The 16023-nt window shown below is 38.9% G+C and overlaps 1 protein-coding gene across 5 annotated transcripts in view; it reads left to right on the plus strand.

Moving 5' to 3' along the window:
* Positions 1–16023, plus strand: part of ATF7IP (activating transcription factor 7 interacting protein) — a 113404-nt gene that overhangs the window by 18133 nt on the left and 79248 nt on the right. The window contains exon 1 of one of the 5 annotated variants that reach the window (XM_072867550.1): positions 10040–10820. The exons of the other annotated variants lie outside the window; for them this stretch is intronic. Coding sequence (XP_072723651.1) covers positions 10759–10820 — 62 coding nt within the window. The 5' untranslated portion in view covers positions 10040–10758. Of the gene's footprint in view, positions 1–10039; positions 10821–16023 lie in introns of those variants that run through there. 5 annotated transcript variants of the gene reach the window in all.

The following is a 16023-nucleotide window of genomic DNA, read 5'->3' on the forward strand; positions in this document are numbered from 1 at the left end:
TGTTGTCCGTGTATCTTTTACTATAAATGCACATTCTTAAGTGCATTTATGTAAATTTTAAAAAGGTGTATTTGTAAATAGGAAAACAGATCAGAATATGATATTTATCTGATTTCCCCTCTCAGAAGAAAATAAGCTTGCCTTAGAGCAGCAAATTTTAGAAAATGACAGTATTGCTAATTATATAATATACTGTATTGTGGTTATGCATGTAATGCATGAAATGAATGCATGGGGCAGATGTGCTAGTTCTGCACAAATGTATTTGCGTTGTTTCTATTTTACAAGTCAAACAAGTTGTGACAGGGTGGGAGACTGGGAAGGGGAGATGGTAAAAGAAAATGACTGGATCTGGGAAGTCTCTGAGCTAGAGAAAAGAGATAATTGGAGATGCATGAACAGGCCAAGGAAAATGTGGTTACTTAAAGGTAGATGGCAGCTCAAGATAGGGATGCGGAACTGGCAGTAGATGGGCCTGGTCCAGTTGAAGGAAAAATGAGGTCAATCGAAGAGAATAAAACTAAAAAAGTAGAAGGGCAAAGTAGGTAGGTGTAGAAAGGCAAAGTAGGTAGGTATAGATTATTTGAGCTTAAAATGGCAATGTTGGGGAGTAAAAGTATTGGAGCCATTCTGAAATGGACTGTTAATTAAAGCCAATAGAGAAGATATAAATATGCTAGGAAAGAGAACGATAACTGGTTGATATTGAGGAGGGGGGAATTAAATTATAATAGAGAAAGGTATACTTCTGCATTGATATGGCAGAGTAAAATGCTGCATGCCAACAACTTGGGCCAAATTAGTCTTTTTTTTTTTTTTAACATATGTCGTTTACTTTGAAACATTTGATAACTTTTTTTAGTGATAACTTAAAATTTGATATGGGACACAATTTTGCTTGTCATTTAGAAGTTGGGTTATATGCATGTCCAGACTAAAAAAAGTACAAAAATGGTGGTGGTGGGGGGAGGGGTGTGCATGTGAGAAAGTATGTAAATAGGTAGATGGTAGATAACCCCAAATAAATTACATTAGAAATCGCAGTTAACAAGTATAAAGGTTGCCCATAAAAAGGGCAAAATCTGTTAAAATCAGTATTGCTTTCATTGCAATGTGAAGGAAGCAATTCAGAGCCCCTCTCTCCTTTTCTGTAAAGTGTAAGTGCAAGGATGGTAGAGGAGGAATGGCACTGAGTGGGGTGTGAAAAATGTAGAAAACTGATTAAAAGAAACAAAGTGTTCCTGAGAGAAAACCTTGGCTAGTACAGCAAAGGATAACAAAGGTGAGATTGTTAAAAATTTAGAAATAATTCTAACAGTAATGTAGGTGACAATTATAATATTCATAGTGAAAGAGAAAAGGCAGAAGATTACAGTGAATATCTTTTGGGGTTTTTTTAGATAGAAGTGAGATTACTTTATAATATCTCGCAGGTAACTTAAGTACTTGAAATCTAGAGGTTACAAGGAAGATACTAAAGAGTCTATCATATACATTTCTTAACGAAGGCTATAAGCAGGTCTTTGTAATCTGCACCCAGGAGTTCTAAAAGAATTGGCTGAGAATATTTATTTTCTGAGGTGTCCCTCCCAATAACTTAAAATACAACGGAAATTCCAGAAGACCTTGAAGACTTCTTATTTAAAAAGGTCAAGCAGGATGACATAAATAACTATTTAGCCTCACATCAATCCTGGGGAAAAATAATGGAGGGACAACTGAGAGAGTCAGTAAATGAGAAAGAATATTCTTAGAATTAATGCTGAGGTGGTTTAATGGAAATAAAACTTTGTTTAAAAAAATCCTAATGTAATTTCTTTTAGAAAAGGGTTCCAATACCCAATATGTGTAATGCAAGTATGCTTTGATGCAGTCTTTTTCTTAAATAACAAACAACTCCCCACCCCACCCCAAACCCCGTATCAATAAAACATTAAATTAATTTAAAAGCTTTTTAAAGCTTTTGAGGAGGAGAGGGGTAGGAAGCATGCTCCAAGTAAAGTTTCTTTACGGTTGGTATTGTAAAGCAGTTACTTTTGTTAACTTGTAGAGGATAGAAAGATCGACTCTTACAGAGTCATCTTGGATCATTTGCTTTGTGGGACCTACTCACAGTCTGTCTGCAGTTGCACAGCAAAATCTGAAGTTGTACGTTTAGAAACCATCCGTTATAGAACATACCTGCTTAACAGGAAACCCTACCCTGGAATTAAGTAGGGATCATAGAGACAAAAAAAAGTGAGCTGAAGTCCCAAATAAGAAGTTAATGTAGAGGGGCTGAAATTCTGTTGAATACAGAGAAAGAGTAAGGAAGTCATAGGCTTTACTCTATTAATCTGCCTTGGTTATACTGATGATGTGAATTCTGCATCAATACAGGTTACAGTCCTGTTGTCCATAGGGTGTTTTTACAATGTTGAAAAATTAGGAAGGGTCCTGGGAAAAGACACAAAAATCACTCTGGCTCAAGAACACAAAATTGTAAAATAATTTAAAAGTTAAACCGATAATTTAGGTTGGAAGGAACCTCTGGAGGTCACCTAGTCTGACATCATCTTCAAAGGAGGGTAACTTCAAAATTAGACCAGGTTGCTCCAGAGTTTGTCAAGGTGAGGTTTGAAAGTCAGCAAGGGTGGAGATTACACAACCACTCTGGACAAGCTGTTTCAGTGTTTGACCACCCTTATGGTGAAGAACCGTTCTCTGTATCTATCTGGAATTTATCTTGCTGCAAGCTATATTTCCTCTTGTCAGTGTGCTGTGCATCTCTGAAAACAGACTGTCTTCTCTATGAACGCCGATTAGGTTTCTGAACAGAGCAATTAGTTCTCCTCACTTAGCTATCTGTTCTTCATGCTACACAAATTCAGCTCACTAGTCTCATCTCATCTGTCATGTTCTCCAGCCCTCAACCGTCTTGGTGGTCCTCCACTGGACCTGCTTATCAATCTCTCGCATTCAGGGTCCCAAAAGTGGATGTACCATACTTCAGTTGTAGCGTCACAGGTGCCAAGCAGAGTGGAATAATAATTTCCTTTGATCTGCGGAGTATGTTTTTGCTTATGCAGCCCAGTCTTGAGTTCTAAAAGAAAGAATTAGTATAAAGCAGTAATTCCATTGAATATGTTCATTCAGAAAGCAAAAATTACTACTAAAATAGGTTCTCCAGTCTGGGGCGGGGGGGAAAGTAATGGGAAGCTGGAGACAGAATGGTGGTGAATATGGTACCCTTTTTTTTTTTTGTAATTATAATATGAGTGAGTAAAGGAAGCAGTGAATTTTCTTTCTTTGTGTTTTGTCTCTTTCCAGAAAGACATTTAATCTTAATTTGAAGACAGGCTTAGAAGAATGGCCAACCTATGGCACTTAGATGGCACATGGATTTGGAACAGCTGATGTATGACTTGCCCACTATGGCAACTCTGCAGCTGGGTTACATGGGATAGTGCTGGCATGAAGTGTTCCATGTAATCTAAATTTCTGGTTATTGGATACAGTTACCTAGTAGGGACTGTTACAACCTTTATCACTAGTTTGACTCAGAGCTAGTTACATATTTAGCCAAACCATGCCCAGCCTCATACTGATGTGGTGAGACCCCACGAAAGTTGGCTAGATCTTCTGCCCAAGAATAATTCCTGGACCTTCTCATCTTGTGGCTCTTAGCCAGATAAGATATTTAGATGATGAGGTCAAGAAAGTTAGCCAGCTTTGCATTAGCCAAGTGCCTTTCTGGTTTCAGCAAATGGATGGCTAAGGGTATTTAATGGTCTGAGACTAGAAATGGTTCCTTTTGTTATCATGCTTTACAATGTCTTCCTTAATTCTAGCAGTTTGGTATTTTACCAGACATATTGCAGTGATTCTGGATACTTTTGTTGTTTCCCCCCTCCCTTCTGAATGGACGGTGAGCAAGACTTAATCTCCATGCAGCAAAATTTGTAACTGTTGAATGAAAACCCTTATGGTCAAGAAAAGTAAAATACCTAATAATATTCAGTCATCCTAGTGGCGTGTAGTCAGTGACCTTATCTTCTTTTTATTTACAATTTTATTTCTCTTTTGTTGTGGGTCTTTTTCTTAATTTGTGGTCAGACCTGCCCTAAAATTTCACCTTATGTGATGTTTTCCTTTTGCACTTAAATATGCCTTGTTTGGGTGTTTTGTTTTGTTTTTTAATCAAAGAGAACAATATTTAAAGCTGTGAATGGTGCTACTTTTATACTGCCTTGTTTTAGAACTTAAATGACATTATGATCAGTCACAAGTATAGCTATCAGTTGCAGTATAGGCCTGCACTTCATGTGTTGGGGTGGGAGGGGAAGAGGTCCCTCGTTCTCCATCAGCAGCCTCATAGAGGGAAGGATAAAGCCTTGTTAGCTATTCTGAATAGATCTGAACTCTGCTTAGGAAAGATCAGCTAATCTATGCTGCAACCAATGAATATATTGCCTTTACTGAAAATAGTTGTACTCATGAAGTTTTCCAGCTTTGATTGAGGTAGAGCATCAGCAACTTCCAGTGCATGCAGTTGGTTTCATTATGGGGCCAGAAAGGGGAAATTATGAGGCTCTGTCACACCTGGATTTGCTATCACAAGATGTGATGGAAAGAGAATTCTGAATGGGCTGTAGCACAGGATTTTGTGCTGACTGTCCTAATGGCATCTATTATATGTTTGACAGCAGCAGAGGGAATGAAACTAATGTCTCATGAGCTAGTTCTCAAAGTGAGAAAGCTGTAGAATTGCATCTGCTTTCTTTTATTGGCTAGGATAAATCGGGTATCATGCATGCCAGCACAAGAGCTGCACGTGTGTTCCAGGAAGCATTGCTGACAGTATAAGGCAAATTTTGTAAGTAACTTGCATTCTCCAGGGTAGGAAATTATCAGTCAACTCAATAATGGAGGAGAGGCATTGCAAAACCAAGTTCAAGACTGTTCACTTGGCACAGAAAATCCAGCTATCGTAGGAACTATCAAAGTTAAAGTGTTAACTTCAGTGCTACTTCAAGTCGATGATGGAGGCTATCAGTTATTTGGACATGCCATGATTATTTCTAACTTAGTATGGGAGGTGAGCTTCCTCAGGGGGAAGGCTTTGCTTCCGTCTTCTAAATAGAAGTAATTGTTTCTAACAAAGAACTAGCATTCATTTAACAAGGATATTAGAACAACAGCCTACAGAATAATGAAAGCACTTTAATGAATGCAAGCCTGATAAAAGACTGGCTGATGCTTGAGCTGGGAAAAGCTAACATTATTTATCCCTTAATAGCTACAGTGCTGTTTGCTTGTATGCAAAATCTGACCAGTTTTTAATTTCTAAGCACAGTTGTGTGGTGGTGGTGGTGGTTTTTTTTGGTGTGTTGTGGGGGGTTTTTTTGTTTTGTGGGTTTTGTTGGGGTTTTTGTTGTTGTTTGGTGTTTTTTTTTTTTTTAAATCTCAAGTCTGTTAACGAAAGCAGCATGTATCCCTGACTTATTAGTCCCTGTTTGCTGCTGACTTTCCCTAGAGGAAGATGGAAGCACTTTGGTGATCAGTACTCTAGTTATGGTAAAATGGAAAAGAAACTTTTTTCCCAAACAGCTGTGGTAGTTAACTATTCTGTTCAAATGCAGCATATGCAGTAGTTTGAAAATTGTTGATAGGATCTTTTTCTTCACACATTGAAAGATTGCTGTGATACTGCTTGTGGTGGGTTGACCTTGGCTGGACACCAGGTACCACCAAGCTGCTCTATCACTCCCCTTCTCAGCATGATGGTGTGTGTGTGGGAGAAAATAAGATGGAAGAAAAAAAACCAAACCCAAAACTCATGGGTCCAGATAAAGGCAGTTTATTAAAGCAAAAGCTGTGTAGGGAGGCAAAGGAAAACAAAATATTTCTAGTCTGCTTCCCATCAGCAGGCGATGTCCAGCCACTTCCCAGGAAGCAGGGCTTCAGGATGCATAGCAGTTGCTCCGGAAGACAAAACATTGTAAATAACGAATGCCCCTCCCTTCCTCCTCCTTTCTCTTAGCTTTTATTGCTGAATGGACATCATATGGTGTGGAATATCCCTTTGGTCAGTTGGGGTCAGCTGTCCTGCCTATGTCCCCTCCCAAGATCTTGCCCACCCCCAGCCTACTGGTGAGGGGGTAGAAATGTTGACGAGACAGCCTTGATGCTGTGCGAACACTGCTCAGCAGTAGCCAAAACACTGGTCTGTTATCAACACCTTTCTAGCTTCCAGCACAAAGCACAGCACTATGAGGGCTGTTATGGGGAAAATTAACTCCATCTCAGCTAGACCCAATGCACTACTGTAGCTTCTGCATCATTTGGGAAGGCCATCATACTGTTAGCAGCAGCCGCCTCTTTGAAAACAAGATGGAAATTCTCAGGATTCGTTGACTATTAAAAAAAAGTACATGTTAGTACCTGTGCTCAAACTTCTAGCTTCAATCGGTTCTGAATAATAAAGTCAGCTTATAATTGTTTGAGTTTTGAGAAGAAATCATGTGGGTGTCCAGTGCTGCCGTCATGATCATCAAGGAGGCTGGTCCAGACAAAGTGTTTGCACAGGTACTGAAGTCAGTGAGCACTGTGAACCTGAGTCAATACTATGAACCTGAACCCACAACACTGGTATGTTAAGACGTGGAGCTTAGTGCTTTGAAACTTCAGTATAAGCGGACTAGGTCCACCCAAAAACACAACGATCAGATGTAATTTTAGAATTACATCTCTAGGGTATCTCTAACATGAAACGCCAAATGCATAAAATGGCAGCATCTACTTCCCAGACCTCTTTTGCATATGCTGTGCCATATGACTAGTCAAACACTTATATGTATTGTGGTCTGGATATAATGTCAAGAGATTTCACTAAATTTTTGCATCAGGGTACTAGTTGTGGGAGTGAGAAGGTTTCTGTGGACACCGAACTAAGCAGATACTTTCTAAGCTTTATAGCTTGCTCAAATAATTGCTTCTTGATTTGCAGTACAGTTTTAAGCTCCAAGGAATAGACATGGTTTTGATACAAAGCATTTTCAAGTTGAGGGTAACTTATAGCTGGATTTCAGTCTTCCTATTTAAGATTCACAAGCAGATTGTCATGTTCTGTCAGAACATGACAAGGTCATGTATTTTACGAAAGTTGAAAAGAAGCAGCTTGTTTGCTGCTGCGTATCAACCAGGGGTTTTATTTTGTGAATCACCCTCATTACTGTGTATCAAATCACTTATTTGTTTGGGAGATCAATCACCAGGTTAAAAGTGTACATAAGTGGAAATACATAGTTGGAAGTACAGTATTCCAGATGAGTGGTTTCTCAAGGGCAGTCAAGAGGTGAAGTGATTTGATTTTTTAAATTTTTATTAGAAACATCATGAAATTCCTTTAAATTCTGTTTCGGAAAGGTAGGGGACCTTGAGACTGTCAAGATTTTAGTGTGGAATCTTTTTCTAAGCTCTTCTGAGCTATCACTGTAGAAACTAGATAGAACAAAACTGTAGCGGTGGTGTTTCTCATTCACATAATATGAACTTTCCATATGAGAATCCATGTTCATTATTAGTTGTTTCCCTGCAAAACTGGGCCAGGCTTCTTATTTGAGTCAAAATCTGGAAATGATACCGATTCACTGAAGAGCCCTTCAACCCAGTCCTGTTTAGAGGTTAAATAAGCCCTCCTTTATGTACAGTACAAAATTTTCATTAATACGTAACTGTTACTGAGCTAGTACAGCCCATGTAATCTGTGCCCTTTGGTGAAGTACAAGGATAATTTTGAATTGGACTTCGCTTTTGATGTGTTAAACTTATGAAGAAAATGACATTTTAGGGGTTTAGGTCTCTTAAAAGTATACCACAAAATACTAGTTTTATTATGTGGCTTAGGTAGTCCCCAAGAGACTTTCTCTGCAGCAACCAAACCATTTGTTGATAGCTTGGAGAAAGAAAGGAGGCATTTGCTGTGAGTTTCCTACACTTCTGGAATTTAGTGTTAGTTAGTTTTCAAGGATAGGATTCATTTCAGACATAGTCGTGTAGAGCCATTTTAGATGCTCTAGGATGTGACTTCTGCATTTCAACTGTGATTCCAGAAGGGCACTGGTCTCCTCGAAGTCTTGTGTTACATCTGCTACCTTCATGCAGATTCTAGAGCATCAAAACCAGCACTAGTTGCCTGTGCTTAGGGTACTGAGTCTCATTCTGTGTGTTCCCAAGTTCCTTGAAATTTTACATTTACCACAGCTTACTATAACATCTGTCTCTGCATCCTGTTCTCCTTGAAGTTGAAAGGTCTGAGCACTTCAGAACTCTTCAAGTAAAACATGGGCTTGTACTTTGCTTAAACTAAGATGCATGTGTTCGGTTAACAGAGCACAAGTAGTTCTGGTTTTCCCCATCAAGATATACCACTTTCTCTGTTTTGTGCTCTTATAAATTTGAATGATTAGATACAGGAAATGGATTCTAGAAGCACTGTCTAAAATTTTTGGTGACTGATATTTTCTAGAAACCGTTTTCATAGGAGAAGCATTTTAATCCTCAGCAAAAATGCTGAAGCACTGAAATAGATCTTTTTGCTTTGGTTATTTGGGGGTTTTGGTCATGTTTATTTCAATATCCTTGTGAAAAAAGACTACACAAACAGTGTCATTTGGAATGAACTTGTAACTTGTGGAATTTTCTTAGAAGCAATGAATATATTAATGACAACTTCCACTCTTCAAAATGCATTCAATATCTGATACAACATTCTTAAATAATAGGGAAGTCCCTTACTTGGTAAAATATGTTCTGCACAATGTTATAATGGCCCTAAGATCAAGAATTAAACCCAGGATATTCAGAATCAATGTTAAGCTTCACAGAAAATCATGCCAGATGACAGGAATTCATAATTTGACAGTCATCTGACCTCACCTTTTCCCTCAAATAACACCATGTAATCTTACAAGAAAAGCATTTTGGGTGGTTTTGTTCCAAAATTGCATAATGTGTATTTTCAGATGTATTAGAAATCTTTCTCTCATTCTTTATTTTACTTCAAAAGCAATGGTTTTATGGTGAGGTGTAGATTGGAAGATTATTAAATACATTCCATATCCATTGTGAACTTGAAATGTATTGTCTTCCTAAAAAGCATATAACTAGATAAAAGTTGTCTTTTCAAAATAAATTTATTTGCTTTTGTATTTGCTTACATGTGTTACTGCATCTTTCGCTTGTGCCTGCTGACTAGCTGAAGCTTTTTTCCTAAGGAAATGCAACAGGCAAGACTCTTCTAGATCACTTCGTCACAATACCTGACTTTTGGCAGTAGAGTTTACAGAAAAAGACTCATTTCTGTATCTCACTTTACACTCAAGAAAAACTGAGGCAGGAGATAATGCTGATTTGACAAGGCTAAATTGTTGATCAGCAGTGGAATTGAGATGGAAACAAGATCATCTTCAGCACCAGTCTGGTGCTTTATCGTCCACATCATAGTATCTTGTGCTAAAGGTAATGAGACATCCTCCTTCATGATTTGTCATTGTGTGTATGCATGCACACACACAAACACACATGCACTGTGAGTAGAAAACAAGTATTAGAGTAATCCCAAGTTTTATTTTGGGGTTGTCCCCACCCCCCTGCAATTTTATGTGATTGTGAGGAACGGTCATTGTGACTTTGTTGGCCAAAGCCATATGTATCCGTAGGGATACATGAGTGTTGTCCTGCCAGCAAGCAGGCAGAGCTTGCCCTGAAACTCTGGCTGTCCAGCGAGGTGTAGAGAATTTGTTGCTACTACATTCTGGTCCCAAAGACTTCTGTTTTGTTCTCTCCTTTTTTTGATTTCAGTGCTTTTCTGCTTTTACAGACTGGTGCATCTTTGCTAGTGAAGTTCTGCTCTTGGCATATGGAGACTTTGGAATCTCCAGGCCTTTGGCCTTCACTGTACCTGGATCTAGCATAAATCTTCACACATCCCCTCAGACTGACAGATACTGAGAATGTATCTGACTCTACTCAGAGCTGAATTCCGTATGTATGCATGTCTGCTTCATCTCAGCTTCACTGCCTGGATAACTGAAAGATTATGAACTTTGCAGTCTTATGGATCTTTGTGAGAAATTAAAGCCCTTCGTATTGAACCTCAGATCTGAAGAAATCTTGAACAGAGAAGCTGAAAAAAACACACCTTCAAAAGCAGAGAGCAGTTTCCAGAACAAGATGATCATGCAAGAATCTGGGCATTTTGACTTAATTTTTGGCAAGACTGCCTCTATGCCTAGCCTGGTTATTGATTATCTTTCTGGGAACTGAGACTTTTAGAACCAAAGGAAGCCTGATGAACAAAATAGCTATTTTTCCAGAATACCCTTTGGTGCCAAATGTTCTGTTATTTTTTAGGATTCGGTCCTTGGCATGAGAGACTATTACTTCCTTAGGTGCTTCTGTGCAGCACTCTTGACTGTTCCACTACCCATATGACTTTGAGGCAGAGAAATGCATCACACCCATATAGTCTCTTGATACCCATCTTAAGACATGTTTCAGATGTTCTTCAGGGTTACATTCAAGGGTATCTTCTAGGATGGTCAGACTAAGGACTTGTGTCACTCCCAAGCAAATGTTATGGAGAGGATTATGAAATACTGCTTCAGACCCAAACTGCCTTTCTGTCCCACAGGAGAGAGAATCTGCTTCAGCCTGTCTTGTCCTGTTTCATAATTGTCAGTGGCACCTTCCTCACCCAGAATCGGGGAGGCAACCATGTGTTACCAAGACATACGCCTATCTATTTTAAGCCTCCAAACAGATTTCCTTACCTCAAGGTAATTCTGATATGTATATGGAGTTATTCCCTGTTACTGTGCAGGTGTACACATTTTCTGGACAACGGCAGAGGCAAGGCCTGCTTCTGCTATCCCCAAACAATGCAGGAGAGCAGATTTTTTTATGGCCGATAGGTGGTTTGGGTTCATTGCTTTATCACAGGAGTGGCACAAGCACCGTGCTGCTTTTTCAAAGGTAGATCAGCTTGCTGGTACTTCTACCTTGTTCTCTTAGCTTAGATATTGGGAAGCTTTTGGCAATAGAATGGACAGAAAAATAACAGGGGACATTCCAGGATGAAATTTTTGGTATGCTGCTGTGATAGATCTCATCCCTCATAATTTCTCTGGTTTTCTCAAATTACTTGATAAGCCAGATCAAGTTGAGTTACCCACATTGTTTAAAAAAATACGCAACTGTTGTGTTATTTGTCTGCCTAGGGAAGATCAGTTCTTCTCTACATGGTGTTGAATTGCTTTTGTGTATTTAACCAATCTATTTCCTCTGCTCTAGTTGTGATGGCTTAGTGAGATGTAAACATAGTCTCTGCCCTAATAGCTTAGCAGCTTGAGTCCAAATCTTTAGATGAAGTCTTTTTTTTTTGTGTGGCTCTTAGTTTGAGGAGAGGGGGAGGGGGAGTTATGGCAGGCATTTATGTAGTTCGTATTGTTTTTTCACTGGGCGAGATCTCTAAGGAATTAGTCTAGGTTTTCCTCTTGGTCACAGTACTTCATTTTATTTGGAAGGTTTCTCTCTCTCTTTTTTTTTTAAAGCATTAGTTTCAAGTGCTGAGGCATCTGTACATATATTTGATATGAGAAGAGTCTTAATTTTTATCTGTGCTGAACCAAAACTTTGCGGAAGTTTTCCCAACTGCTGGTTTTCATTACCAAAAAACCACAAACATTGCATCTATCCAGGAACTTAGTTGAATATTGAATTGTGCCAAAACTTGCAGAGGTGAATCAGTTAAGGATGCTGAAAGCTTCTCTGTTCAGCGAAACCTGAATCCATTCTCCTGGAGTACATGTGTCATTAAATGCTTTTTCAGGGCAGCCCTTTGGAATTAGTATTTTCTTAAGACATTTGATATTTAACCTGTGATGGGTAGAACAGATTATTCTTTTCAGAACCTGCCCACATTACGTTCTGAAAGTGGTCCGCTGGTGTGGTGAGGTGGTTGTGGACTTCTTCGTACAGAAATTTGCAACAGTTTAGAAAAGTTTTTTATCAGTAGTTGAAATTCCTTGAGATGCAGATTTTGACCATCTCTGGCTTCATTTTTTGACTTCCCAACAGTCTTAAAGGAAGACAGAGGTCATTGATAGAGCTGGGATGGCTTAGTTTGGGACAGCTGGTGTATTCAACTGTTGTTCAGCTGCACAGTTTTTTACTTCCTTGACAGCTTTCTGAATTTTTCTGGTTTACAGTGACACTTGAAGACAAATCTTTTGCTAGTTTTGGTTTATCATTAAACGCCCCATAATGTTGAACAGCTCAGACATCTGTGTGGCACTAAAATTGCCCTGATGAGCCAAAAGCGTGTTGTTTTTTTTTTTTAACTTGCTGTTGAGCATGGGGAAAGTGGGGTGCACAGTGGTGTGTCCAGGAAGGAAGAAACTGCATTCAGAGTTTTGAGTATGTAGGTATGCATGATGGAAAACGCATCTAGACAGTGTGGCTTAAGGAACTTCCCATATAGGTGGACACACACACGTCCTCCCATCATCTCATGGTAAAGTACATAAGCCACTGATAGTTGTGGCTTGAGTAGTTTGAAAATGAGCTGGAAATAATCTAAGCTGTGATTTCAACATTTTGCATCAACATGGCTTGAGCAGCCCTTGTAACTTCCTGGTTCTAGCTATTTGTTCCTAGCCTTTGCCATCCTGTTCGTTACATTGGCACAGCAAGGAGCTGGATCAGAAAACTGATCTGAAAGGCTACTGGTGGGGGAGGCTGGTTCAGTGGCTCACTGTGGTGTGTTTTACAAACTGTTCTGCCAGCATAGTAGAAATAGCATAGGGTGGAAATGAGGGGCTGAGGAATATGAGTGTAGGATTTGTCACTGCAAAATGCACATTGATCCTTTACTTCAGTGTCAACAATCCTGTTAATATGTGTGGTAATTGTAGAGCAGGATTTTTGATAGTTTTGGGGACTGACCATATTTTACAAGGACAGAGAAAAATGAAGAATTTTTTGTTTCCAAGGGCATTAAATAATTTTAGTGTGTTAAAGTGTTGCTTTTGGTTTGAAGGGGGTTGGATTCTAATCTGTCTTACTGAATTTGGAAAGTATTCTTATTATGTTGGCTTTACAGAAAGCTATGTACATGTAGAAAAACAATGAGAAAGATCTATAAATGTGTGGCAGTTGTGGTGTAATGTGAGGTTGTTCTTTCTCACACATTTGATCTGACTGAATAAACACCTATTTTCAAGTCTAACTTCTGTTGAAATGCTTCCTGCCTTAAGTCTGTCTTCCTTTTCATTTCCTCAGCTTACTCAAATACAGTGCAGAACATGAAGAAAGCCACAAATGGAGAAGCAAACTAGATTTTGTCTTTTCTTAAATTTGAGCATGTAGATGATCCTTTTTTTTTTCCCTTGGAGAAATCTCGAGTCCTCTAAAGAGTTCAGACTGGAGCAGGATTTTTTCAGCCTTTTTAAGGAAGACCTTGCAAGAAGTGCTGGCAGACCCTCTGTTGTAAAACCTCTTCCGCTTAAGAGAGAAGTGACTCTTCCTTGCCTGGGTAGGAGTAGAAAGACGGAAGAACTTGAACTGACTGAAACAGTTACTCGGCTCTTCTGAAACTATTGTGGCGGTAAGGCATTGGCCAACAGGATTCCGAGACAGAGTAAGAGGTTCTAAAGCTCATTGCTCACTCTTCTTATCAACCTTCATCGTCTTTGCACAGTTTCAAAGTGAACCAGAGCTGTGTCATGCCAGCAATGTCAGCCCAGTTGCATCTCAGTTGAGAAAGAACTCTGATAGCTAATTTTGGATTTTATGGTTTAGAATCTGGTACTCTGGTCGTAGGCTGAACACACTCTGACTGTGACAAACGATCTCCACTGAACAAAGCAGAGGTGTCTAGGAGTCGGTATTTCAAATGTGTAAGCCTTCAAGTTATAAAGACTGCTTGAAAGAATAAACCCAGAGTCCTGCTGTCAGAGGACTCCTATCTCAAATTCTGCTCTACATGATGAAAAGAATTGGGAAGGACTAAATTTGGATATTGCTGTGAAGCAAAAAATATGCAGCTCCAGCAAAAAGGATACAAAAAGGATTGTCCCCTTCTTTAACTACTCTGAGATGGAGAGTGAGAAAATCCATCGAAGTCTGATTGACAAACTCAATGAGAAAAACAGCGAAGGAAGCAGTTTTCTGTCACTGTCATGTGAGGATTTTGCTAAAACATGCTAAGCAGAATCTGTTTCTCTCTGTTAGCATTTTGGAGAGAATATCCTAATACTGTCCATCAGAAAGCGTAGCTACCTCCATTTCTAATGTAGTTCCAGAAGGATATTTGGCAGGAGAGGGTGTGTCATCCCTATCAAACTATTCAGTATTAAACAACAAAACAACTTTAATAAGGAAATCTCTACAAAAGAGGAAAAGCATACTACTCATCCAATCTGAGGTAGAATCCTTATTCAGTACCATTCTTTTTAGAATAAAAACTTTACATTTGGGATGAAGGTTTCTTCCAGGCAAAACTGAAAGACTGCTAGGTATTATAATTATACTGCTCATTGAAAATAAGATTATTTATCCCTCCATAAGATGGATATGCTGATACAGAAAGAAGACCTATTGCCATACTACCTCATAAACAGAATAAAAAAGTAGGGGTTTTATTTTTTCAAAGTCTTACCTGTAATTTACACTATTGTAGCCACATTTACTGTTATAACCCACTTCATTTGTTGGACCAATACTAGCATAGATTAGTAATCCAGCAGCTGCTAAAAGATGGGGAAAAAATTAACGGTTAATCTAGGCTCAATGCCAGAAAAGAATCCTTGGATTCTGTATTTATAGTCAAGTGAGTTTTACACCAGTTCATTGCCATTATGATACCTACAAGGTCTTGCCATTTTGAGAAGTACTATGAGCATTTCAGGAGGTTGGCAGTATTGCTGGTTAACATCTTAATGTCATCCTCTTGGATGGTTTCTTTTTGAAGTCTTATTTGGAATCAAAATGTCACAGCTATAGAGTGTTCTGTTAACAGTTTTCTCATAGATGGGCATGGGGGTTGTCTTTTAACACTATCCTGGCACATACAGCCTTGAATACTCAGAGAAGACTTCACAGAAATTTGCCTTATTTCAAGGGAGAAAATAAAACTTACAGGGAACATTCATCATCTCAAAACAAATAACCTATTTTAAAATGTCTTTTCAAGGATCAACAGTTTCTTGTGCAGCCAGTGGTCACTGGAGCTGTACAAGATTTTAAAGAAGCTAGTAACAGCTTCCAAAGAAATGGATTGGAAGGATTCTCAGGAGGTTATCCAATTCAATAGCTTCTGCTACCCTTTCCCCAGTGTTCTGTTTTTTAGAGAAGTTCTTCCCCAAGAAGGTCCCATGGTGACACATGAATATGACCTGGTTAATATTCACCTTTTGGGTACATAAATAAGATAGTTTTATAATCACAAATGCAAACTTGGAGAGAGATGGTCACACATACAGAATCATCAGGAGAGTCTGGAGTTAGTCTGCAAAATGATTGGGAAACAGCTCAGCTGTGTTATGCGCCAGCACATGAAGAAAGGATGTATATTGATGTCTTCAGTCATTCAAAGAGAAATTTAGCCTTTGATTTTTGGGATAAAGTGAAACTGCAGTCCTTTCTTTACAGGAAGCAAGCAAACAAGCATTGTGGCTTGCTGGTTCACCAGGCAAAAGTCAGCCTATGTAGGAGCTACATTCAGAATATTTCTTTTGATGTTAAAGGTTTCTGAGTAGAACCTTGCTGGAGGTTGAGTTATTACAGCTAAACTTAAATCGTAAAAATTTAAGACAGCTTTCCTTTGAGGCTTTTATACCCTTTGTCAGTGGAGGCATTCCTGAGTATAATTCATACTGTCTGCTTCTGGCATCTAACTGGGTGGCATTTGGGAAGCTTTCTAGACAAGAAAAATGAAGTTTATTGTAGGTGATCACTCTGAGTGACTCTGTGCGGATGCAT

Source organism: Ciconia boyciana, chromosome 1, assembly GCF_034638445.1.
Source record: "Ciconia boyciana chromosome 1, ASM3463844v1, whole genome shotgun sequence".
Classification (NCBI taxonomy): domain Eukaryota; kingdom Metazoa; phylum Chordata; class Aves; order Ciconiiformes; family Ciconiidae; genus Ciconia; species Ciconia boyciana.